Source organism: Pseudoliparis swirei, chromosome 4, assembly GCF_029220125.1.
Source record: "Pseudoliparis swirei isolate HS2019 ecotype Mariana Trench chromosome 4, NWPU_hadal_v1, whole genome shotgun sequence".
NCBI classification, from domain to species: Eukaryota; Metazoa; Chordata; class Actinopteri; order Perciformes; family Liparidae; genus Pseudoliparis; species Pseudoliparis swirei.
In genome coordinates, this window is record NC_079391.1 from 13,582,557 (window position 1) to 13,608,062 (window position 25,506).

General features: G+C 41.5%; 1 protein-coding gene across 10 annotated transcripts in view; it reads right to left on the reverse strand.

The window, feature by feature from the left end:
• The window catches only part of plekha7b (pleckstrin homology domain containing, family A member 7b), a 66,600-nt gene that overhangs the window by 1,918 nt on the left and 39,176 nt on the right, over positions 1-25,506 (reverse strand). For 2 of the 10 annotated variants that reach the window (XM_056412633.1, XM_056412642.1), the window contains 20 exons: positions 22,909-23,087; positions 20,644-21,072; positions 19,389-19,926; positions 16,306-16,389; positions 15,781-15,915; positions 14,788-14,841; positions 12,024-12,095; positions 10,826-10,906; positions 10,378-10,527; positions 9,608-9,709; positions 9,256-9,367; positions 8,830-9,038; positions 7,837-8,043; positions 7,635-7,749; positions 7,423-7,514; positions 6,255-6,476; positions 3,223-3,450; positions 2,538-2,671; positions 2,046-2,194; positions 4-180 (listed from right to left, as the gene is read on the reverse strand). In XM_056412633.1, the coding sequence (XP_056268608.1) occupies positions 17-180; positions 2,046-2,194; positions 2,538-2,671; positions 3,223-3,450; positions 6,255-6,476; positions 7,423-7,514; positions 7,635-7,749; positions 7,837-8,043; positions 8,830-9,038; positions 9,256-9,367; positions 9,608-9,709; positions 10,378-10,527; positions 10,826-10,906; positions 12,024-12,095; positions 14,788-14,841; positions 15,781-15,915; positions 16,306-16,389; positions 19,389-19,926; positions 20,644-21,072; positions 22,909-23,087 (3,456 nt within the window). In that variant the 3' untranslated portion in view covers positions 4-16. Of the gene's footprint in view, positions 1-3; positions 181-2,045; positions 2,195-2,537; positions 2,672-3,222; positions 3,451-6,254; positions 6,477-7,422; positions 7,515-7,634; positions 7,750-7,836; positions 8,044-8,829; positions 9,039-9,255; positions 9,368-9,607; positions 9,710-10,377; positions 10,528-10,825; positions 10,907-12,023; positions 12,096-13,866; positions 13,951-14,787; positions 14,842-15,780; positions 15,916-16,305; positions 16,390-19,388; positions 19,927-20,643; positions 21,073-22,908; positions 23,088-25,506 lie in introns of all 10 variants that reach the window. The other 8 variants (XM_056412634.1, XM_056412636.1, XM_056412635.1 and 5 more) reach the window with 8 other exon arrangements.

The window sequence follows — 25,506 nt, forward strand, 5'->3', positions numbered from 1 at the left end:
TACTTCAGTTCTGGGATTAGACAAACGTGTAGTGAATTCCGTTGCTTAGAGGAGAGGGAGGTGCCAGAGAAACAGGAGGAAGAGGAGAAAGACGAGGAAGAGGAGGAGGAAGAGGAGGAGGAGGTGGAGGCGGAAGAGGGGGTGGTGGAGGAGGAGTGGGGAGGTTAGCCTGTGGTGGAACTACAGAGGAGGGCACAGAAGGAAAACAGAGAGAGAAATCAACATTGGTTTGTCAGTTCTAGGAAGGTTTTACATTACAATGAAAGCTGGAACTGGTTGAGCACCACACAAGGTTGTTGTTGTTGTTTTCTGAAAGGACACAACTTTCTGTCTTTGTCGTCTGGTTTAGGAACTTGTGTTTTGCTGAAATAACCATTGGGAATATTCAATTCAATTCCATTATCCAAATCGCTTATCCTATCTCGGGTCCAATGAATAAATACCTGAAGAATCAAGGTACTCTTTCACTCTCATGCTTTAAATACAATATCTCCATGAAGCTGTACTGCTTGATGACCTGCAGCATTGTCCAGCATGGCACGATACCACCGGATGCATCAAAGGGATAGCTGTCAAGGCGTTACAAGGTCGATCCATTCATTAGTCGATGGTCAGAAAATCAATCAGCAATTATTTGGTCAAAGATTAAGCTAAAACCCCAAAATCAAGTTTTTCTGCTTTCTCCATCTTATATCCTGTGAAATGTTTTACTCTCTTACTCTGGTGTGTAAAAAAACCTCCATCTCAGATGTCAAGCTTTTGGGCTTTTGTTTTTCACAGACAAAGGTCGCATGGCTTTAGGTAACTTGTTTTTCCGTAAGAATCATAACAGATAGTTATTTTAAGGTATTTGACCAGGAAAAAGTCACTAGGATGGTACATTTTGATAATAACTATCTCCTGCATCATCATTCATTTGAGATGTGCTTTATTTTTGTGAAAATCTCGCTTAAAAGACAAGAAAGCAATGAATAGTTGAAAAGGCACTCCACGTGGAGGTTTATTTTTTAAATATATTTTTCCAGCACTTAATTAGAGATTCCTTTCAATATCCCTGACAAATAATCACAGAAATACCCACAAATATTGAACAATCAAACACACCTTTTTAATATTTACTGTGCGTAATTGCAGTGCTGCATATTCCTGCTTTTATGCTGGAATTATTGAAGTCTCTTATGCATAATACTGTGAAAAAAAGAATCTTCTTTTAATTCGGGGGATTTGAAAGTGCACCAGCGCACCTTACTTTAACACCAAAGGAAGTCACTGATTCAGTCTCTGCTGACAAGATGCCACCAGTTATACTGCCTGACATTTCTCTATGCTGGAAATAATGTTATAATTGTTGACTTTGCCTCACTGTGCATATTAAGCTTCCACACACGCTGACAGCTTGAGTGTTACTGTCTGTGACAGATATATGTGTGCATGTGTGTGTGTGTATGTGTGTGTGCATACGTGTGAGTGAGGCAGACAGACTGACAATCTGCTACAGCTACAGTGTAAAGGAACTTCCCTGTCTGCTGTAGAGTATGAAATAGATGAAAAGTGAGCGTTGTGTCTTTTATGCAGAAAGCTACGTTCAAAGCAGCAGCGTCGGTAGGAAGAGGGAGCGTCGACTTTGACTGGGTCATTGATCAGCACACAAAATGGCCTCATCAAGCTATTCCTCCCCTGCTTGAAAGACTCGACATGCATTGCAATTAGAGAGCTCGTAAGAAGGAATAATGTTCAGTTCTTAGGAAATGAACAGCCTTATTGCTTGACTCTGCACCTTACGCCCTTCTCATCTCCACTCCACCAATCCAGTATTCTTGAAAGGCCGCTTCCCCCTCTGTATCCCTTCTTCAACCAGAAGATGTCTATTTGATGCAGGGATGAAACTTTACTAAAACTGTCAGCGCAGGTGAGCTTATTATTTCTCCAAGTGTTTCTGTGGAATAATGATTTTCACATTCTTTATAGAGCAAAGAAGTATAACCTACAATGACCTTCAGGCTCAAACAAAAAAAAACATCATTTCAAATTGTCAAATGGCCAACCTGTGACTAGTTTGCTCTTGAGCGAAGCTTCCGAGGCGAGAGCGTAGGACATGGTGATGATCCTCTCCTGCTCCTGCAGAGCCGAGTCCGGTGCCACGAGCCCGACCTCGGGCGTGTCCACAGTGACTGTGGGTGCTAGGTTGTGCACACTGTCCCATGCACAAAGACATGAAAGAGAACATTGACAAAGCGTGATGTATTGGTAATAATGTGGACATGCAGTGACTGATGTGAGGGTGTTCTCTTGCCACGTGCACAGCTGCTGGGATGTCACAGAGAAGCCTGAGCTACAGCCCGGTGCCTTTGAAGGTGGTGGGACTTTAGCACCTTGCTTAAGTTGCTTAAGGATTCGGGTAAATGATTACCAATTAAGGACTTGAACTTGAGTATGTTGGTTGAACTGGTTGTTCGGCTCACTACAAGGCCTTCCTGGAATCCCAGAATCAGCTGTTTGTCAACAACAATCGAATGCAGTCAGTATTATTTATTTACCTGGACTTTGCCAAGATGTTCTTGATGCGCTCCACCTTACGATGACGATCCTCCACCTCCTGTGGACTGAGAGGCTCCTCAGGCTCTGAATCCACATAGCGCTCTGGGATCAATACTTTCGGAGGTTTGGAAAGCTACACAAAACAGATATGCACTGTGAAATTGTACTAAAACTGTCAGCACAGGTGAGCTCATTATTTATCTAAGTGTTTCTGTGGTATAATGATTTTCACATTCTTTAAAGAGCAAATATGTATAACCTACAACGACCTTCAGTTCAAATCACACACTTTCTCTTTTGTGGTACATACTGCAGCTGCCCTAACATACATACTGGTGCATGCAGTAGGCATTCAATTGGGACACACTACTAACATTCCGCTTCATAACAAGTGCACCTTGAACTTTAACTTGAGCTCATACATCGACTGGGCATCGTCTCTTACCCATCCACGACATGCCTTGAGATCTAACCAGCGATCCAGTTCAGGCTGACAGTTAAAAACAATGACTAAAAAGAGCAATCTTAGTGTTTTGGGGTGTGTTACTTGACTGGTTACATGCACTCCAGCCCTTTCTTTGTCCTTGGTTGAGCTTTTTGTTATTTCTTCTCCTGTACATTCATTATATTTATGTTATTGACCATAAACTCCTGTACCTCTCCGCAGATACAAAGATAACTTACCTCTTTGTTAAGGTCCAGGTCATAGTCTAGTGGTTCCAGGTCGACCTCATGGGCGGGAGATGCTGTGGCTGTGGAGCGCAGGGTCAGCCATTCGTCCGAGTGGGAGCGCTGCCTCTCGTTGTGCTCGGGAGGCGTTTCCTCCCCCTGAACGCTCCTAACACCCTGCGCCTCCTCCCCTTGAACAGCCCTCTCCAGCAACTGCAGGTCAAACTCCTGCTCTCTCTTCCACTGGACAACGCACACAGACACAAAATAGACTGTGAAACACATTACAGGATACTGCCATCGGCAAATCATCAAGTCAATTTGGAAATGACTTGTTTCATTTGCCTTGACACACACTTTCATGTGACACGTTCTGCACAACACACTGGTTATCACTGGTATGCTATTGTGATTTAAAAGGCTGCAGAGAGAGAGAGAGAAAGAGAGAGTGTGGGTATGTGTGCGTATACGGGTGAAAAAATTAAAGAAAGAGGGATCATGCATTGATTTGAGGATGCTTATGCTCTCAAATCATAACATACATGTCAAATCTCTACAACATTAATAAAGAAGACAACACGCATTGACACAAACAGGAAAGATCACTTCACTCATACTGATGACAGCTTCACCAGACACGACCATAGTGCATGTATTCAATGAAAAATGTATTCAAAAACAAATAAAAAACATGGCAATATGAGTCCATAAGAAAATAATGTTTATTTATTTGAAAACATTCACATTTGAAAAAGGAAGCATTCTTATCACTAACAATTAAATGTACTTCTGTATTAATATCAGAACAATGAAATCACTTAACTTACGGTTTGATATGAAATGGATGCCATACACATTAGTATTGTCTAAATAAAAGGCTTCCTCTAAAGTAGACTGGGGGAGTGGTTAATGAGACAACCGTAGCCCAGGTACATAAACAACATTATAATCTTCATTTAAGTAAACCATTTTTTTTTTGGAAAGCCATGAATAGTTTGAGATGAATGGATTTAAAAGGCATTGCTCAGAGTATGTCAATGATTTGGTCAGTAGAAAATAAGTAGACACACACACACACACACATATATACAGACACACACACATATACGTAAATTGACTGCTTGGAGACAGCAAGAGCATTGAAGAACAGCAGGCATTTATATCTAAATGAAGAAAGAAAGGAGCCGAGCAGCAGTTTGAGTCAGAGAGAAAGCAACCATCGTTAAGAAATGTAAAGATCATGAAGGTGAGGTGAAACTGAATGGATAAAGCAAAGTTAGGGTCTATGACAAGTAATTATGAAAAAATCCCCGTGAATGTAAACGGTTAATGTCATTGGAGGCCCTTCTCTGTCGTAATTAGTGCGTTATGTGTTTGACAGACAAAATATATTATTTATAAAGCTTTTGAGGAATACTACACTTCCCTATTCCAAGTCAAAGTTAATTAATTCCACTTCATAATGAACACTGGTACACAAGGACAGTTCACCCCAAAAATACAAAACACATATTTTCCTCTAACTTGTGGTGCTATTTATCAATCTAGATTGTTATCAAGCTCCTCTTTTATGGAACCAGCTTCCAATTTCAGTCCGGGAGGCAGACACAGTCACCTCGTTTAAGAGTCGACTTAAGACCTTCCTCTTTGACAGAGCTTATAGTTAGGGCTGAATCAGGTTCACCTGGTCCAGCCCTTTGATATGCTGCTATATGCTTATAGCTGCCGGGGGACGTTTAGGATGCACTGAGTACCTATCTCCTCTTTTTTCTCTCCTTAAGGATGAATTTTTCATCTCTCAATCACACATTACTAACTCTGCTTTCTCCCCGGAGTCCTTTTGACTATGAGACGGCATAGATCCTATCTGCCTGATGGATCATCGAGGTCTGGGTCGTGGAGTTCCTGCTCCTGACTACGCCACTGTCCTGTTGAGACTCCGGCCACTCCTCCTCCCCACCGCCATCTGCCTGATGGATCGTGGAGGTCTCCATCGTGAAATATGCCTACTATGAACTATTCATACACTCTGTCACATTCATTGAATGTATTTAAACTCTAAATCTGTCCACATTACATCTATTGCACCTGTCCATCCTGGAGAGGGATCCTCCTCTGTTGCTCTCCTGAAAGTTTCTTCCCTTTTTTTCCCCCTGAAGGGTTATTTGGGAGTTTTTCCTGGTCCGATGTGAGGTTTTGGGGCAGGGATGTCTATGTGTACAGATTGTAAAGCACTCCGAGACAAATTTGTAATTTGTGAAATTGGGCTATACAAATAAACTGAATTGAATTGAATTGAATTGAATTGAAATTGTTTTGGTGGGAGTTGCTTAGTTTGGGAGATATCGGCCGTTTAAATATTTGAAAACTCAACAGCAATGTTTCTTTCCCGAAATCACGAGCTAATTTTTCAAGATAATCAAAACACTATTGGACTATCTCTGCACCTGATAGCTCCAAAGCTCGGCAAATCAAACCAAAACGATCTATATCACAAAATAGCACTACAGGTGCTAAGCGGGAAAAAAAAGGTATTTTTTTATTTTGAGGTGAACTGTCCCTTTAAGTCTAAAGCAGTAACTGTTATCCATTAATCCGTATCGGCCTTTTTCAAAAAAGACATTTTAACATTGAGGACAGCAGGAAAAGTACAGATGTAAAAGATTAAAAATAATATTGTCTGCATTCCATTTAGCAGCATCAGGGTCTCAGTGTCCCGCATGGCGGCTCACTGCCCCACTGCCATGGCTCACTGGGACACCTGAACAAAACCATTGCTGATGTTGTTCGTGACTTTGCTTGTCCCACCTAGACCAGGTGTCTGCTGTGAAAAAGGCAATTCAAGTTTGAGAATAACGTGCATGAATTGAGCACAGTTAGAGCCACACAGTGAATTGCCATACAGCGCTATGTTAATGTATTGCTCTCAACTAAGAAAAGACAGACTACACTATGTAAAGGCACTCGTTACTACTGTAGATCGCCACTCTCGTTTGGTTGTCATCATGCATGAGAGAGTGACGTGTGATACTGCTTTAGTAACATACTGATCCCAAGTCTGCTGATAGTGGGCGCGAGGAAGAGGCGCGGGGCGATGAAGAGTCGTGGCGGTCTCCGTGGCTCAGGGTGCGTTTGCGCTGGCGGACGAGGGCCTTCTGGTGCCTCTTCATCCTCTCCAGCTGCTCATCAGCACTCATCTTCCCCCTCTGCTGCTGCTGCTGCACCGGGTCCCCAGAGTACAGACGCTCCAAGGCACTTTTTGGTCTCTCCTGAGAGGAGCGGGAGCAAAGAGAGTTGATAACATAAGCAAAAGGTGCAGCAGAAGGAAGAGAAAAAATACAAACCTAACATGAAGGTAAAAAATAATGTGAATCAGGAATGAGCAAGGAACGCAGTTCAGTTTTCAGCACTGAGACAAATCTGAGGTTGTAATGCAGAGAGAATCCGACACGCAGTTACGTAGATAAAAGAAGTAAAAATGTAAAGAGTGTCCAGTCCCACAAGTGCTTATTTTTCTTCTCCAGAATAATGCTTATTCATAGGGAATTGTACCATCAGATTTTTAAATACTGAAAAATATGACTATCAAGGTTTGAATCTAAGGATCATGTTAAAAACATTATCACAATATATTTCAAGAGATAGATTTTTCATTGTTTTAATTTATTTGTGTGGTATCATCTGGGGTTTAAAATGCATAATTACCTCAAATAATACCATTCAGCAAACAAGCATATCCCCGTTTGCTTCAATTTATCACTAATTACAAATAAATCATTACTTTTCTTTTAAGTCTCCAGCGCAAGCATGAAAACATGATCCCTCACTGAATCCAACCAGTGAACATTTCCAGCGGGGTTTGATGGAGGTCTTGGGCGAGCTGGAAGTATTTGAGTGAGTTCCAAATATCTCTTGAATTTCATCATCTGGAATCGGAGTTATTACTGTATGGGTGCTGTCTCTCCACTGCTTTGCATACTCACTTTTGATTCACTCTATACGATAATATTGGGAGATACTCTGTGGACAGAGCCTACAAGTTCTGCTTCAGCCACAGTATGTCAACCATGACTCCCAACGATTGACACAGGTGAGGCCCCTGAAGGCCAGGACATGAAGACAGAAGCCCTCCCAAAAAAGCTGGAGGAGATCATCAACCAAATCTCATATTATTAATGTGTTATTAAATTCAACAAAGTTCATTCTGAGCCTCACCTTCATGCCGGCTGCTGAGGCTGCTCTTCGGAGGGTCACATAAGAGGAGATGCTCGAGGACTGATTGAGCCAAAGCGAGGAGCCCGACACTCCTGAGGGAAAGCCGGCAAACGTGAAAACACTGTTCTCAACTTGGCAACAAAGCCAAAAGGGAAGGTCAATTTATTAACAAAATGGATATGCTACAGCTAAAGCAATCTGTTCTACTGTACCTCTGCTCGGTAATGTCTGGTAACCATCGTGTCCAGATGCGACGACACTGATGTGGCTGGAGCCATCTCCAGCTCCCATGAGCTCTGGATCACTCAGGAAAGGCCGAAGCTCCACCTGGGATCCAACGACAAAGATGAGAAACAGATGAGAAAGTGAAACGTAAATATTTCAGCAGCACACATACACACATAACGTCCTTACCTTACTGTCTCCATTAGTGTACTGGCCAATCTCTCGGTCCCTTTTGCGTTCATCAGACTGTCGTTTGAGGCCGCGTACAGAAGTGTGTCTGATGACCGTTGTCTCCCGGGGCAACGGTGGCACAGCAGGGGCATGCTCATCAGGGCTGTAGAGCTGAGGTAGAGGAGGTCTGGGAGGCACATCTTCCTCATTCTGCACACAAAACAACTGGGAACTATTGATGTATACTGAAAATGACACACAAGCACCTATTTCTCATTCCTTTCTAAGAGAACAAAATACCAGTAATGATTATCTGATGCGAGATACATATATGTGGATAGTCTCCTTGTTATCTGTCCATCTCTATACTATCTGCTTAACAACGTAGTCAAAAATGGCAAGAAAGGTAATCATAAACTTGTTGAATCAGTTTGTAAATAACTGAGAAAATTGAGAATATTCTGGGCAAATATATACAAAATCTTCACTCATTCACATTTCATCTTCTTTAATGTGAGGATTTTCCCGTTTTTCCCTCATGTTAAATGTCTTTGTGAGTTTTAGAGTGTTGGTTGTATAAACAAGCCACCCTCCAACCCAACAACTAAGTGCTGGAAGAAAAAAAATTAACAGTCTAATTTATTATAGATTAAAAAAAAATAGTTGCAATTGTTCAACTAGTGTTGAAAAAGGAACACTGACCTAAAAGAGAAAAGGCAAAGCTTTGTTTGTGAGGCATCATGTGATAGATTTGACCAATCACAGTGGTGGTGGTTCATCTATCGGCTTTACTTGACATTGGCTGTTATGTGTGGGCTAAATGATAACTCTGGCAGCTTGACGGAGTAGCAGCAGGTATTACCAACGGGTCCATTTCAGATGGAATACAAACAGTGTGACACATTTAGTCAGCAGTCAAACTGCATCGTACAAAGACTACATGCAGCTTTGTTTTTCACACAAAGATGTTTATGTAGGAACCAGCTACCTCCTGTGACAGGGGTCACTCACCCATTTAAGCCCACTGGTGATGGTTGCATCCACCCAGTGATGCAAGGGCTGCTGGCTGGGGCTGGAGGAAAGGGTGGGGGTGTGGCTACTGGGGCTGAGGTGGGGGCTTTGCTGTTGCTGCTGCTGGGACAATCTCATCTCCACAGCAGACGGGCTCCCAGACACAGAAGGCACTGATGACGCCGACACTGAAGGCACAAATTTCCTCTCTGGGGAATTCAATGAATATGAACATGTAACATAAGTACACACATGCTGTAAAGACAGTGCTTTCTTTCCCCATGGGAAATGTTCAAGGCATTAGTATTGAGTATGTGATTAAGAGCTTTAATGGTGAGATACAGTAGCATGGCCACGTGGCTTGTACTGCATTGCACAGACAGCAAATATATGTCTGTGTACACATGAAAGCTCTGGGTGGCCCACCTGGGTTGGTAACAGAGGAGATAGTGACTTTGTAGTTGGCTTTACTGGTGCTGAGGCCGGCAATAACATCCTCAATCCTCCACAGCTCTTTTCTGATCTGGACTTTATCTTGCTGCTCAGAAGAGGAACACAGAAACACACAGTTTCTTTAACAAACTGTAACATTGCTTGTGTACCCAGGCAATGTATTACTGACTAGAAGTCATCTAATTCGTCAAAATACAGTTTTTTATGTGAAGCTGATCCTCGAAATAAATATCAACCCACAAATAATTCTTTGCTTTGTCTGTGCAGATGAATTCAGACATCAGTAACTCATTCCCACACACACAGAGATCACTGAGCCACAGACCTGAGAGAGATCGCTGCGGTTCATCTGTCCCTCCAGGGCCGACTTCAGCCAGTCCATATCTCTCTCCAGTCGGCTGTACTCATTCCACGCGTTCTCCATCTCCTGCAAAACAAAAACAGAACACGCTCCATGTTTGAATGGGAACCGGTCTAGAGTTATTTTATTTTAATAAGAATTTCTCTCATGGAATCTTCTATTTTAAATATCTGAATCCCTTTGATTTGTTTTGTTAATTCCAATGTTTGGTCATTCTTATATTCTACCTACGGCATCCAATGAGAGCAATTAACACATCCAATGTGGTCAGAAATATCTATGACACTGAGAGACAGTTAACTCTAGTAATATATTGTGGTTTATTTGTAAATGTTCTTTTAAAATGTGTATTTTTGTAATTTCACAACGAATATTTGAATATCACTGAAGCCTTTTTCAGTGCGACAGACAAACATACTCGTGAGTTTCTTTGAAGCCTCGGGTTTGTCCCCGAGCATTCATTTCGATAGTCACAGTCAACCTGAAACATTGTGCCAGTTGCAGAAACCTTCAAACAGGAACAACTAAAAGTAAAGCTGAACATCTTGTCTCCAGCCAGTAAAAACATACTGCAAGTGTTAGCATGTACTTGTATGTCATGCTGGACCCAGTCTGAGTACTTTGATCCCGAGTATCTCACATCCCAAACCTAAATTCAAACAGTATGTCTCAACAAAGATGTTGCATACTCCATCACAAGCACAACAGACTTGTTAGTGCAACTTGTTTCTTACTGTGGAGACTTGAGATATCTCAGCCCTGATGTGCACCACATCCTCTTGTAGTAATTTCTGCTGATAGGCAATCTTCTCTGCATGGGCCGGCTGATCTCTGTACTGCTCCATCTGCTGGTGGGAAACATCCAGAACCAACTCCAGCTTGTCCTAGATAAGAAGATGAGAGACGCAGTCACAACACAAAGCATTTACAGACCACACCAATACAGACTGACACACACACACACACACACACACACACACACACACACACACACACACACACACACACACACACACACACACACACACACACACACACACACACACACACACACACACACACACACACACACACACACACACACACACACACACACACACACACACACACACACACACACGTTTTAATACTACACTTATAAAAGAAAAAAGCCAACTCTATGTTATACATAAAAACAAAAACCTTGTCCTCCTTCAAAGAGCGTATCCCTTCCTCCAGCTCCTGTAGAATCTTGTCTTGTTCACATAGTCGACTTAATTTCACCTGAAGGAAAAACATGTTGAAAGAATAAGTATACAGAAAAAGAAAGGATGAAATCACATTTAGCTCTCATTCATATGAGCCTCTGTTTCCCTCCAATAGCACCGCATATAGATATAATAATCAAGAGAGGGAGGTAAATCAGAGACTGGGCTGATGAGATACAGCATCTGTTTACAACCGAGGTCGGCAGCTCCATTCTAGTCTGGTTCAACTATATTCTAACAACGCAGACAGATAAGATGAATTGATCGTCTGCTGCCGTCTTTGCCGTCTGTAAATATGTCAATACGGGTCATCTTTGTGAAAAGCCCCGAGGAGTTCCTCTCATCAGCGCAGTGAGAAATATCAAAAGGCTCCATACTGTCTAGTTTGGGGGTGAGATCTGGTAATACCCATTATGAGTAATCATAATCAAAAATCCATATTTCACATTCACTTTTGGAGAAAACTGTGTTTATTGAGTGACAGATTTGTTTTCCCAGAAATGGGTTATGTGTTTATGAAAACAACATAAGACTGCCTAGTTCACAGTCTTTCTCACACAGTGAATTTCTTTCTCAGATCTATTTATCATTCTGTTCAATTAATAATTAAGCTGTTTTTATTTTGCTGTCATATATTGTTGTTTTTAATTGCATGAAATATTCATTGTTCAGACAATTTACTGGCAATTTCTTATAAATTGTTAAAATGCAACAATGCTAATGATGAAAAGCCAGGACATCCATCTTATTTACCTCTATTCAGCAGAAAACAAAGACTGAGAAAAGCAGGGTCAGGCTAATCAAACTGAAAAATTTAACAGCTCAACATCTAAAACTCCCATTACATGTATTTTTCCCTTTAAATTGCGAGGAGGAAAATAAAAGCCGTGGTCGACACGCTCAGGCCCTCACTGTGCAGCGTGGATGGGTGTCCCCACAGTGTTGCAATGCACATACGTTCCCTCCGCAGCCTCTGTTTACCACAACTTAAGAACACACACATACACAAACCACACTAATACACACAGTAAAGTCAGCTGCCTCTCTGTAGTGGACTGTAAGAAGTCAGAAATGGAGATCTTAAAGAAAAGAAAGAGACAGATAAAAAGAGTGCTTTTGCTTGATTCACTTACATCAGCATCACTTTCTGCTATTTTCACAGGTCTTGATGGTCTTTCTGTTTTGAAACTCTCACGTCCAGTAACCTGAAATTCCACATAGCCACAAATACAATAAAATATTTAATATCAGTCGTCGAATAGCATATTTTGAATATCTTTACTTTAATACTTCCAGTGAACAGAAAACAACAGCTGTGTGCATTTTCAACAGTGAGTGAGGCTGCTAAAATAATCACGCTGGATGAATCTCAAGTGGATAAAACGATGAAAAATACATTTAAAACAAAAACAGAAAAAGCATGAGCTGGGATAACAAAACTTAGTGCAGCGGTGCAAACACATTTATGCAGACAGAGTTTCTGCATCTTTGTGTTTGGAGAAACCCTAAAAGCCCCAATGCTGCTCTTTTTTGTTGAGTGTAAACAGGTTCATGATGTATGATCATTTTTGAATAGATTGGAAACAAAACTTTGTCACCTGGGTAAGAGTCAAGCTGTGGGGCCCTTAGTTTCATGACGGTGAGATAATGCAGCATGTCGATGCTCACGTAGACTAATAATAAGAGACTAAAAAGATGTGAATAACTTATTTTTATAAAGAGCTGGGTGTGTGCTCCTGCACCAGCCATGGCATTATGGATATCATGGACCTCATAACAGTCTAACATAACTTAAACGTTGGTTCACCAATCATAACTGCATGCAGCTTAGAGAGAATCCCCATCAACTTAACAAGCGTGTGCAGCCATGCTAGGGGCTCTGTCAGTGGTGCTGTAAATGTAATGCTCACGTCATCATGCTATCATGCTTACAATGACTATAACATGCTGAACTTAGAATTGGTATTATGTTTACACCAACACCATCTCAGTTTGGCAGGTATTAAACCCCAAACTATTGGACGAATCAACAATTTGACCTGATGACAGCGCTAGATGTAGACTCACCAAAGTGATAATATATTATCTTTACTGAGGGTTGAATGAATGTACAGTATGCACCAATTTCCATATCAATCAACCATGGAGTTGGTGAGACATTTCAGTCTGGACCAACTGAAAGACTGTTGACACTTGTTGATTTACTTTAGCATTTCAAGCCCTCTATGTTCCTGTTGCATCTCTTTATGGACATATCTGGTCGGCCATAGTGACTTTACAGCTATTTAAAAATACTTTAAACTTTAAATTGTATGTATAACATCATTATTATGAAATAATTTTTCGGGAACACTTTCTGGAAACGGTTCTATTGACTTTAAAAGTGACTGGAGTATTCATAACACACCCAGCACAGCGGTATGGACCAGTATGCATGAGAGACTCAGTATCAGGGGCTTTCCACCCATTTTGCAGAGAAGTCACATGGAGTACTACTTTTCTGTCATCTGTCTTTTACAAGTTCGCCGAGTTGTGTGTCAATGCAATACTACATTTATGTAGTACTCTTTCAAGTCCACGGTGAACAAACACACACCATTACACGTTATTGTCTTGTTGTGGCAGTTATCACAATGGAACTAGAGGTCCTAAAATACAAATTGTCACATTGCCAGTGTGTTTGTTACAGAACAGCATTGGGTCATCTCTTATACTGAAACAAGCAAAAACAATAGCAAACTGAATAAATCAAACAGACAGCCAATACATTCACAAATGCTTCAGTGCATGCAAGAAAGCCATTTGACAGAACAACTTCCTTCGCATCATCTCAAATCTCAAAGCAGTGTTGGAGTATCACACACGATTGGATCGGTATCCATGCCCATAATCCTGCATAACGTCACGGGATGCATCACATTCCTTCTGAAAAGCAGTGGAATGGTCAGTTTCACTTTGTATGCACACCGTCCTTACATTCCAACAGTACCCAAAACTCTGAGGAGTGGAGTTTTCAAACACATTGCGTACTGATGCGATCATCGGGTCAATACTTTGGATCTGTTTTGAAACAGGAAACGGAGAGGAGTCACAGGACGTACGGGACATCATTAGATGACCTCCCTTCTTTCCAAAACACAACCCAGATTAATCATTATCGCATCGTGGTGTTTAAACATACAAACTAATAGGATCAAAGCTTTGCACAGGTGTACATGAAATGTATGGAATAGCTAGCTAAATGAGATCAGCAGAATGCTCTACGACAACAGTAGCAGGTCTAACGTGTAACTCTGACACAGGAATTGGATTTCACATGACTCCAACATTTTAGAAATGTATCCATGTGCTTCAAAAGTTAAATTCCCATTATGATAAGCTTAACACCAACATGTTTTAGGATGACATAACTACATGATAAACGCTGCATCTGATATTGTGCTATCGTTACCTTCGCATTGAAAATGCGAAGGTAATGTTTTGATCGCCGTATATTTATTTGTATGCGTGTTATTCGCATAAGTCCAAAAGTATTAAACCGAATCGCATGATATTTGGTGGGATGATTGGTTATTATCCGGAGACCATTTGATTAGATTTTGGGATAGATCGGGTCAAAGGTCAAGGTCATGAAAAGGTCAAAATCTTCTTTGAAACGCATGAAATTATATTATTGAAAAAATATATTTCTATCCACGAGTGGATACTTTACATAATAAGAAGACAATAAAAATACATGTTACTTCCATCATAAGGAGACAGTAGAAAGCTCAGCTTAGAACAGAGGAAAGACAGAAAAGGGGAAACAGGGAGGCAGATGTTGGAGGCAGCATGAGAGCAAGATCCAAAGAAAGGAGATGAAAAGGATAAAGTGGCATTTACTTTGTTGGGGCCCACCTTCAGATCTAGATACTCCAGGTCCTTCTTCAGTTGTATGTAAGTATCATCAGCCTTTAAATGAGCAGTGGAGAGATACATTATTTGAAATGAGAATTGGTGACCAGATCATTCCAAAGGCCTTCATTAGCTGTTCAATAAATTACTCTATGTCTCAACTAGAGTTTTATTGTATACCTCTGTATTTCCATGTATAGATAATAAAGTCAATGTGTAATCAAGTAATGGTGTAATTTGTGGACTGGTTAAATGCCTCATGTTTGACCTCATGCACAACTGAGCCACACAGGAGCATGACATGTGGTAAAACCGTGTGTTTCCATTTCTTCATACACATGGAGGATGGTCAGAGAATGGTTGGATGTTAGAAACTGGGTGGAGCTGTCATTACTGAGCGCCGCTGCAGCTCCGCTGTGATCTGCTCGGCTCACAGCGATGCACTGCTTGTCAACAGGCTCATCAGGGGCACTGGGGCCTGATGGCAGCTTCAGAATGAGAACACCACGAGCACAGAAATGGAGAGATAAATTGTGTGGCTGTGCAAACTTATACATACATCATAGAAAGGAAAGTATAAAATGCAAACACAGTTGACAAGTAGCATGCTTCAAAATTGGCATATTTATTGTATTATTAAATAGTATAACACGAGCGTCTGAACGCTTTTTTCAAGTTTTGAACAAGTTGGCTGAGTGACAACAACTGTAAAGACGCTAATGTCTCTACATTAGTGTCTAAGTGTCTAAGAGGCAACCTGGACCGTCTGAGGTGCAACACAGCCCATGCCAAAGTGGTTGAATGAACAAGACAACCAAGCAACACCAACAGGCCGCACAGTCTTATGAATGACATGGAGGAGTCTTATGAATGACATGGAGGTAATGGTTTGGGATTGGCTGGGGGGGGGGGGGGGGGGGGGAGTGAGACCTCAATGCACTGGCAAGGTTTGCAGTGTTCTGTAGAGGAGGTTAGGGAAGTGCGTTGGCCCCTGACCTGCATGCCGGGGCCTAGAAGGCCGTTGTGCTGGTGCTGCTGCAGGTGAGCGAACGCATCGCTGGGGCTATGCACACCAGCCATCTTAGCCTGGTGCCTTCGAAGCTGAATGAGGAGCAGAGTCAGCTCCTCTGGCTGTAGCCAAGCCCGGGTTTAGGGGCCGGTGGCCAGCGAAAGCACAGAGGGGAGGGGAGAAAATACTTGAGAACCATCTGGGCAGTACAGTGGCTGAGACTGGGAGGTATTGTGCTGTTGTATTGTGCTATCAGGGATTGTCTGAAGATAAGAGTTATCAGAACACTACAACAAATAGTGTGGCATTTCATATTTAAAGCAGCTTTATGGAGGTCAGTCAGCTCCAGATTCTACATCTTGATACTGTCCCCAAGATGGAATTGCCAAGTTATTCCTGCTCATAGCCTCATACCTAGATTGTCTTTCCCAGATGAACGGGTTAATACATAATGACAGATATCTTTAAGAATATACCCACTTGTGTTGCAACGGTAAGTAAGAGGATCATACCGTTTTGCCATGTAAGCTGGGTGCACTGACAGTGTGTGTGATGTAGCCCATGGCTGGCATGGACCTTCTCTCTATTTGGGAAGCCTGCGGACAAACAAAATGCAACTTGCTATTCCTTATCAAATGAGTCAAATCAAACAGAATGTCTAATTCATGAAGAGATCTTCAGTATGTGAGTGTTGCAAGTGAAAGATAAACCACTTTATCACACTGAATCAAAGTTACACCATTGCCTCCAAGTCTGCAAACAGATTTGACTACACAGCAGATTTATTTTTTCATCTCTACTTTTCTCCTTTTCACCACCCTTACTCTTATGCCAAACAAGGTGTGCCCTGAGTTCCAGACGCCACAGGGCTTGGAACATTTGACGTTTTTGCTTAACACACAGAATTAGTGAAAACCAGGCCCACCACAGAACCTTAAAAGGACACAAACAACAAGAGATTTAATTAGCTACACATAAATTATACTGAACCTGCTTTCTTAAAATAACATTTGTTTGCTACCAGCAAGAGAAACACTGAAAGCTGCTCCCTTTGAGATTCCCATGCCACCATTTTTTTTGCTGTATAATAGGTTTTTTATTTAAATGCGAGATCAGAAGAAAGCGACCGCTGCTGATGTTTGAAATACAGTAGAGATGTTTATAGGGTGCTGAGGAGCCCTGGGCAAATTGGATTAGCTAGTAATAAAACATACTTCCTAATGATATTCCACAGAGGTATACAGATATATATTACTTAAGTGCACTCCAGCCAGAGAGCACCATTAGCCTCAAAGAAGCTGGAGACATCAAAAATAAGTTCAATATAGACAAAATGTAGTTCCCATAAACATCGCTGCCTCGGATCGAGTGGCTCCCTTTTTCAACAAATTTATATAATCTGAAGATTTTGCCATACTTGTACGTCACTGCGTTTCGTGGTTATAGTTAGTGTCACAGTTTCAGCTCCACACCCTCCTCACTCCCCGTCGTCAGTCTAACTCTCTTCACCTGTTCACACACCTGTTGTCACAGTTCAGCTCCTCACTCTGTGGTTCAGTCACTCCCACCTCGTCAGTCTGACTTCCTTCACCTGTTCACACACCTGTCTTTGATCACTAATCAAATCCCTATATAGTCTCCTGCCTCACACACACACACACACACACACACACACACACACACACACACACACACACACACACACACACACACACACACACACACACACACACACACACACACACACACACACACACACACACACACACACACACACACAGACACACAGAGATTGTTCTTCCTTTTCTATGCCAGACTCTCCAGCACTTGTTTCTAGACGGATTTCCTGTTGCCGACCCTGCCTGTCCCTGGTTAACCCGCTAGTCCAACTCTCCGAGAACCTACCAGCCCTTCGTCCTGTTGATACTCTGCCTGCCGTTTCCAGAGTGTGGAATATAAGTTCGAAGGATCCCTGGAGTCGAGGGTGCATTTGGGTCTACACACGAGTCATTACAGTTAGTGTCTCGACACTCTTGTGAATGACGGAGGACGTTTTTGGGGAACGACAGGAGTGCCAAGCTTTTACTCACACCACCCGTGGAGTCTGCCAATGATTCACATGAGCATCAAAGTGTGTGCGCTGAGGAAGTCGGAGCCTTCTCGTGCTCCTCATGCTAATCTTCCCATGGTGCCCTTGTGAGCTCACATCCTTCAAGTCGACATCAATCGATACTTCACATCCACTTTTCAAACCTCCCGGGAGAAGAAGACCTTTGTCATCTGGTCCACTGCATGTGAATCATCAAATTCTGCTTCAGTCCCAATGCCAATAATAGTACAACAATGACATTACTGTCTTATTATATTAAATTACTATAGGGTTACAGCACCAACGGCTGAGTAACAGCACATTCATCAAGTGTGGAACCTACATCGTTTTTCAAAACCTTTACACCCTGGACTATGGGGTGGGACTGAAATAATAAACGTGTTTTATTGTTAACTGAAACATATGAATCAGTCCAACGATGTTAGAGCAGAGTGATACCACATTGGGATTCAACCCTCTTTGTCAGTGAGGCAATCCAAGACAAGCTGAAGAGATGTGTTACATCTTGGCCTGCAACTAATAATGATTTTTATTATCAATTAACCAATAAATAATTGTGTCTGCAGAATGTCATAAATAAGTGAAAATGCCCAACACAATACAGAACCAAAAGTGACATCATCACGTTGCTTATTTTGATGGAACAACAGGTCCACGACTCTGCAATATTCAGTTCATAAAGATATTAAAAAAAGAAAGCAGTAAATCCTCACTTGGGAGAATCTTAAACCAAAGACTGACTGATGCTTTGCTCGGGATCTGATATTTAATTGATTGCCCAAATGGTTGCTGTTTAATTCTCAGTTGATTTACCAATTGATTCACCAACAAATCATTTCAGGCCATTAATAACCAAAGCCTTCAGACTTCCAGGGTAAATCTTGTCCACCTTCACTGACTTGGCCGATGTCCAGTACGTGTGTTTAAATAAAAGCCGACAGCATTTTGGATCTGAAGAGTAGTGTGAGGCAGATGTTACTGAGCAACCAGGAGGACATGCCTATGTGTTTGCACTGATAGAAGAAATGTGTTTACCGTAACGGATGATGATGTTGATACAAAATAATTAACATGACCACCATGAACCCTCTCTAACTTTCACTTGAAAATGATTAATCAGTATACAAATATTAGCATTTTTCAGTTTTGAGAGTAATGCCGAGTTATTATTGCTCGACATGGATGACTTAGAAGGGCTCTGTTTTCAAACCTGGGCTACAGTAGATAATACAAAACACCAGAGAGATCAATAGAACATTATTCATGATTATCTATCAATACAACAATGCAGCATTTCATAGTAATAACAACTACATGTAATACTCTATCTTAAAGTTTGATTGGGGGAAAAGTAAATTCTATTTTATATCTTATATTACCATAAGAAATGTAAATGAATTGTAGATTTCCAATAGGCAACTAGGAAGTTTACCTAGAGTGCAACACATGCCAGAAAGGCCTCTCCTCTCTAAATAGGTGTCCTACCTGAGAAAGATGGGCACACATATGGCCGGGAGAGCTGGATCTTGTGCTGTCCCCAGGTACCACTTCATCCAGGGGCCTGACTGTGCGTCTGTCTGAAGGAGTGTGTGGCCGGCGAGGGGACAAGGGTTTGAAGGAGGGGGCTGACGGTGGGACTTCACATGGGGACGGAGGGACAGACAGAGATCGTGGCATCTCCACAGTAACTCGAAAAGATGAGGCGTCCGTGAAGTTGGGGCCAGTGTAGATAGCGGCGGTGGGGCTGCCATGACGGAACTGATGCCGCTGCTGCCACTCATACAGCTGCCACACCATTCCCTCCTTGGTGGCCATGCGCTCATCGGTGGACATGCGGAAGTGGCTGAGCCGGTCATGGGCATACTTGTAGTCACTAGGCAATTTGCATGTTACTGGAGGAGATGCGCTGCCAGATGGGGGACGGGGAGACTTTGGCAACGACTGATAGGTGACATCCGCTGTGCTGGCTTTGGGCTTTAATGGAGGAGTCCGCCGAGGGAGGTTGTACTCAGCAGAGGCAGCACTGAAAGAGAAAACACATGGATGTCTTTTATATCTACAGGACTGTCTCAGAAAATTAGAATATTGTGATAAAGTTCTTTATTTTCTGTAATGCAATTAAAAAAACAAAAATGTCATGCATTCTGGATTCATTACAAATCAACTGAAATATTGCAAGCCTTTTATTCTTTTAATATTGCTGATTATGGCTTACAGCTTAAGAAAACTCTAAAATCCTATCTCATAAAATTGTAATATTTCCTCAGACCAAGTAAAAAAAAGATTTATAACAGCTGAGTGTTTGTCAAGGCTCAGGAAACCCTTGCAGGTGTTTCGAGTTAATTAGACAATTCAAGTGATTTGTTTAATACCCTACTAGTATACTTTTTCATGATATTCTAATATTTAGAGATAGGATATTTGAGTTTTCTTAAGCTGTAAACCATAATCAGCAATAAATCAGAATAAAAGGCTTGCAATATTTCAGTTGATTTGTAATGAATGCAGAATGCATGACATTTTTGTTTTTTTAATTGCATTACAGAAAATAAAGAACTTCATCACAATATTCTAATTTTCTGAGATAGTCCTGTATATAGACAATTTCATATAACCTGCCCACAATGAGAATGCTTTCTTAATCAATTAATTCAAGTAATTCAAATATAGTCCTCACACTAGCCACTGACTAGAGGGAGCCATTTACTCGTTCATACTGCTGTGAAAGATTCAAACTGACCTCTTTGGTGGGTCTCCTTTTTGAACTTTGACCCACTGCTCCACCTGTGCCAGCGTAGTCTTCCTCTGCACATGTTTCTTAGGGTCTACGTGTGTAACAAAGCCTCTCTGATAGACGAGGTTTCCATTCTGCTCTGGTGGCAGAGCCACTTGGATCACAGTCGGCTGTCCGTTTTTGTGGGTTGCATCATCAACAAAGTCTGGAGAGAGTCTCTCTCCTCTTTCCTCTTCTCCTGACTGGCTGGGTTTCCCTTGGATCTCTAGTCCATACCTCACCGCGTCTCGATGAGCCAGTTGGATACAATTATCCGGAGGTTCCTCTATGTCTGTCACGTGGAGACCTTCTGATTGAGATGCCTTCTGGTTGATGTGGACATGGTTGGTCTGTGGGACAGCCTGCTGCACAGCCTTCTTTGGATTCTCCACCGCTCTACAAAAGTGGGACATCATGGTGACGAAAAGTTAGTGTTGTTAGTCCGGCCTGTAAATAAGTGAGATAAATGGCTTTATACAGCCCATCTTGAATTACAAAGAGTTTGCAGTGAAGTATTAATGTACTCCAACTTCAATTACATCCATTTGGTAGGAGACCCCGGGGAAGACCCAGGACATACTGGAGGGATAATATCTCCCAGCTGGCCTGGGAACGCATCAGGATCCCCCAGAATGAGCTGGCGAATGTTGCGGATGAGAGGGAAGCCTAGGTGGACCTGCTGGGTCTGCTGCCACGGCAACCAGACCTCGGATAAGCGGCTGAAAATGGATGGATGGATCGATCTTTCAACTACTACACATGGCCACACTCCTTCAGCTATTCAACCTTCATCTAATTCCTCTTCTTCACATGATACTATGATAAAGTGCAGCACTATTCTTGAAGCTAGAGATTTAAATGACATTAAGCAGTGGATAAAAAACATAATAGAAACTCAAGTTAACCGTATGTGACTCTAAAGGTAATTTCTAAATGCATTTGCTGAATAATGGTCAGATTCATTGTCAAGTTTCTCTCAGTCAGGATTAGAGAGCATAGGGAGTTATTCAATAACTTTCCATCTGTAATTTATTTCAATAGAGAGGAATAAAATCCCCCAGGACACTTTGTCTTCATGAAATAAATCGTAGTAGAGTGATAAGGACTTGTAATTCATTTGTTTTTTTTATTTAAATTAATGAATTGCCTTGAAACCTAATATTCAAACCGCTATTGATCATTCTAAAAACTGCTTCCACTTAAGGATGGATAATTCCAGCGGGAATATTTCCGAAGAGATAAAATAAGAACAGCAGTAAAAGGTGAATTCAAACAGATTGAAGGAGCATGTTCTCATGGTAGATGCAGTGAAGTGATCACCTCACAAAATAATACTGTTATTATTACTCCATCAATGCTAATCGTTTCATTTAATTAATGTTCCATTCCACGGGAAGACACTTTTAGCACTTTTACAATAAAAAAAACATGAGTAATGACTAACATTGGCCTGTAGATGGCGATATTGCACAGCCCATTCAAAGCATGCAGTGCATCCAGCTAATTCAAAACATCTAAATGCAGATTGTAATGGATGCACCACACATTCCGTAGTGAGAGTATCAGTCTGTATTGCAGTATATTTCTGCCGCTCAAAGTGAATATTTTTGATGACAAAGAGAAGCGGAGAAATCTGCTTTATACATGTTGATTACTACTGTAAACAAGCTGTAAATGGGCAACAATAAGCCTCATGTATACTAGACCCAGATGCAGCACACACACACACACACACACAAACTGCAGACATCTTCGTGCCCCAAAGTAGACGGAAAGGGCTGAACCTGCTGTGGAAGACATACATGTGAAGTAAAAGGCAAGTAAAAAGAGCTAATTCCAGCTATGAGAGATATTAAGGCAGTAGACACTGTAGTGGATGCATACAAACTTCGAAAGATCATTATATAACTAGATGATGAAGTTCAAAAGCCACAACTTAAGATTTTAGCCAAGAGTTTGTTCATTTAGCGCATTTAAAATGGTAAATACTTTCTGGTGAAAACACATAATATGCAAAAAACATATACAAAATAAACTGAATTGAATTGAATAATGTTCGCACCAAGCATATTTCTGTTTGGTTAAATAATGTGACCGATTTCCTTCACGATATCACTCAAAAGACATACCTAGTTCACAGACACTGCTGTACTTAAGGGAAGGAAGGGTGTTGATACTAGTCGAAGCCAGGCAATGTGCTTAATGATTCCTACTCTGTAGAGCGAGACCCACCTCTTTATTGTGTGACTCTGCTGCATCAGCGCAGCCTGGTTCATGGCCCGGATCCAGCCATTCATGTCCTCCTGTGTGTCCGCACTGAAGAAATATGTCCGCATCCCGCAGTGTTCTGCCTGTGAGCCAATCACAGAGTTCTTATTGTAAATGTAGGAGCGCATTCCTGTATGGCTCGCCTATCAAAGAGTGAGAGAGAGGATGGATATGAGAACTTCTTGCTGAAGACAGGAAAAGGATGCCAGTGAGGCTGATGCGTGAACAACTTTGCTTTCTTGTTCCCTGAGACGCGCAGCTGTCATCTCACTGAGGACTAAGTTTCCTGCAACATTTTACTGAAAAGAGGGAGGGATCCAAATGCTGCAGCAGAAACAACGTCAACATTGTGCTGTTTCTGAAGAACAAAAGCATAAGTCAGGTTCATTTTTGCAAATGTTTTATGAAATAAAAGCTTCAGCAACAAGCTCTTGAGTCCACAGAAACTAGACACAACTGCATCAAACGACTGCGCAGAAGGAACGGAAAGGCGAATGTGGCCATCTGTCATCTCTTTAGTCAGGATACACACAACACACATCATAAACAACAGTGTAGCTTTTGTTATTTCTGTCTGGTGGTGTGAATCTGGAAGATTTAGTGCCACACTGTACCATCAAGCTATGAGGACAAACTACAGCAAACCCAATTCTGCTGTACCTCAGCAAAGGATCATTCAGCACCTTGCACAGTATCATAGCTATTTAGTATTGTTCTCCTATTATTTAAACCCTAAATGCACTTCTCATTTTAGCAATGCGTTGTACTGATCTACTCAATATATAGTTAAAGAGTCAAAGGTATTGTACTGTGTGGTTATTTTGTATATCTCCATCATCAATATGTGTAAGATGCTAGTTGGTTCTCATTAATTCTAACTTCACCATAACATAATACATGAATAGCTGCCAACAATAGCACAAGAGCATCCGCAACACAAGGCTGAGCTGCATGATATGCATCGTGGATCTTCAGTCAGGCAAAAAGACCGGAACACGCTCAACAAACAAGCGGCAAAACCTGCAAGAATACTTTCAGTGACAGAAAAAGGTCCCTGTAATATAAAGATCCAATCCTGATTCATTAAATGTAGACTTGTAAAATGGAGGTCTGTCCTTTCGTCTGTTCATAAAAGTCTCACAGCGCACAACTGCTTACTGTTAATTTCAAACTCATCAGTGAACAAACTGTAGACAGCCGTTGAGCTCTTTTGGTTTTTAAGGGTAAAAATAAATAAATAAATAACCAGCCACCCCCTGATTTATCAATTCTGAAACTGTAAAGTGAATTAATTTAACCTTTAAGCAATATGTGAGAAGCCAAACAAGGGACCTGCTTCAAAACAGACATAGAAGAACAAGTTAACAGTTTACATCAATGCACAATTATATATTATATACAATATATATATATATATAAATTATGTACAGCAGAGGGGAAATTGCTGATGGCAACAAACATCCAAATAAATACATTGAGATCAGAGAGGTGTGGAGAAATGGCTGACAGCCTGTCATCCCACCACTGCAATGACGATGAGGATGTGATAAATGATATGCAGCTTGACAGGACAAATACCAGTCACTGAGAATATACAGTAGAGACACGAGATTGATCAAATGAGGAATTGTAAATTAGTACCTTCGTACCGTGTCCTCCCCATTAACCACATTTAGTGGCTAACTTATAATAATCATGAAATTATGACTGAGGTAGCAACGCTCACTCGCTCTCTCTTTGACTGATACAACTATTTTAGATGAAAGGTGTACCTACTGTAGCATTTTCATCGTCAAAGAATTAGAGGACTATAAAAAAGAGTTATGAGACCAGCAGTGAAAGTGTTTCATTTGAAATCCAATTTGCAGCAGTACAGTGAAAAACAATGACAAATGTCTCACAGTCCAAATACAAAATAAACTAATATGGCACCCCTTTGTGCTCTGGCATTGTCCATAGATGACTGTCACTATGTATGTGTACAGTAAGGCAGTGGTCCCCAACCTTTTTTGAGCCACGGACCGGTTCCGTGTCAGAAATAATGTTCACGGACCGGCAATATAAATGACGTAATACATATGACGTCATACAATTATACAAAGGGCATAAAGTGCCAAAACTACAACTCATCATTACGCCGAATTCGTGTGAGCCGTGCGCTTGTTGACCTGCAACGAGCCGCTCATGGAGACGACGACACAGACGTGTGTTTGGTCCGCTGCTCCTCACCGAGTTCTGGTCGCTGTCATTAGAACACCGGCAGAGTTGTTGTGTGAAATGTCCCTTAAGGCCACCGTCATTTGCATCTCCAGCACATTTTTTTCAAGCTTGGACGGTCTCGATTCACTGGGTGGGTTTGTTTACAAATGGGTTGCAGGTCTATTCTGTTGCAGTCGCGTCTTTTGTGGTTGGAGTACCGCTCAAACTCTTTTAAAAGCCTCTTCCACCCGGTCAACGTCTGAAACATGTAGAATGTTCCGCTGTTCACTCGCCCACACAGCAGCGACTTCATCGGCCAACTTGAAACCAGTTGTCATTTCCCTGAAGTGACAGAATTCATTG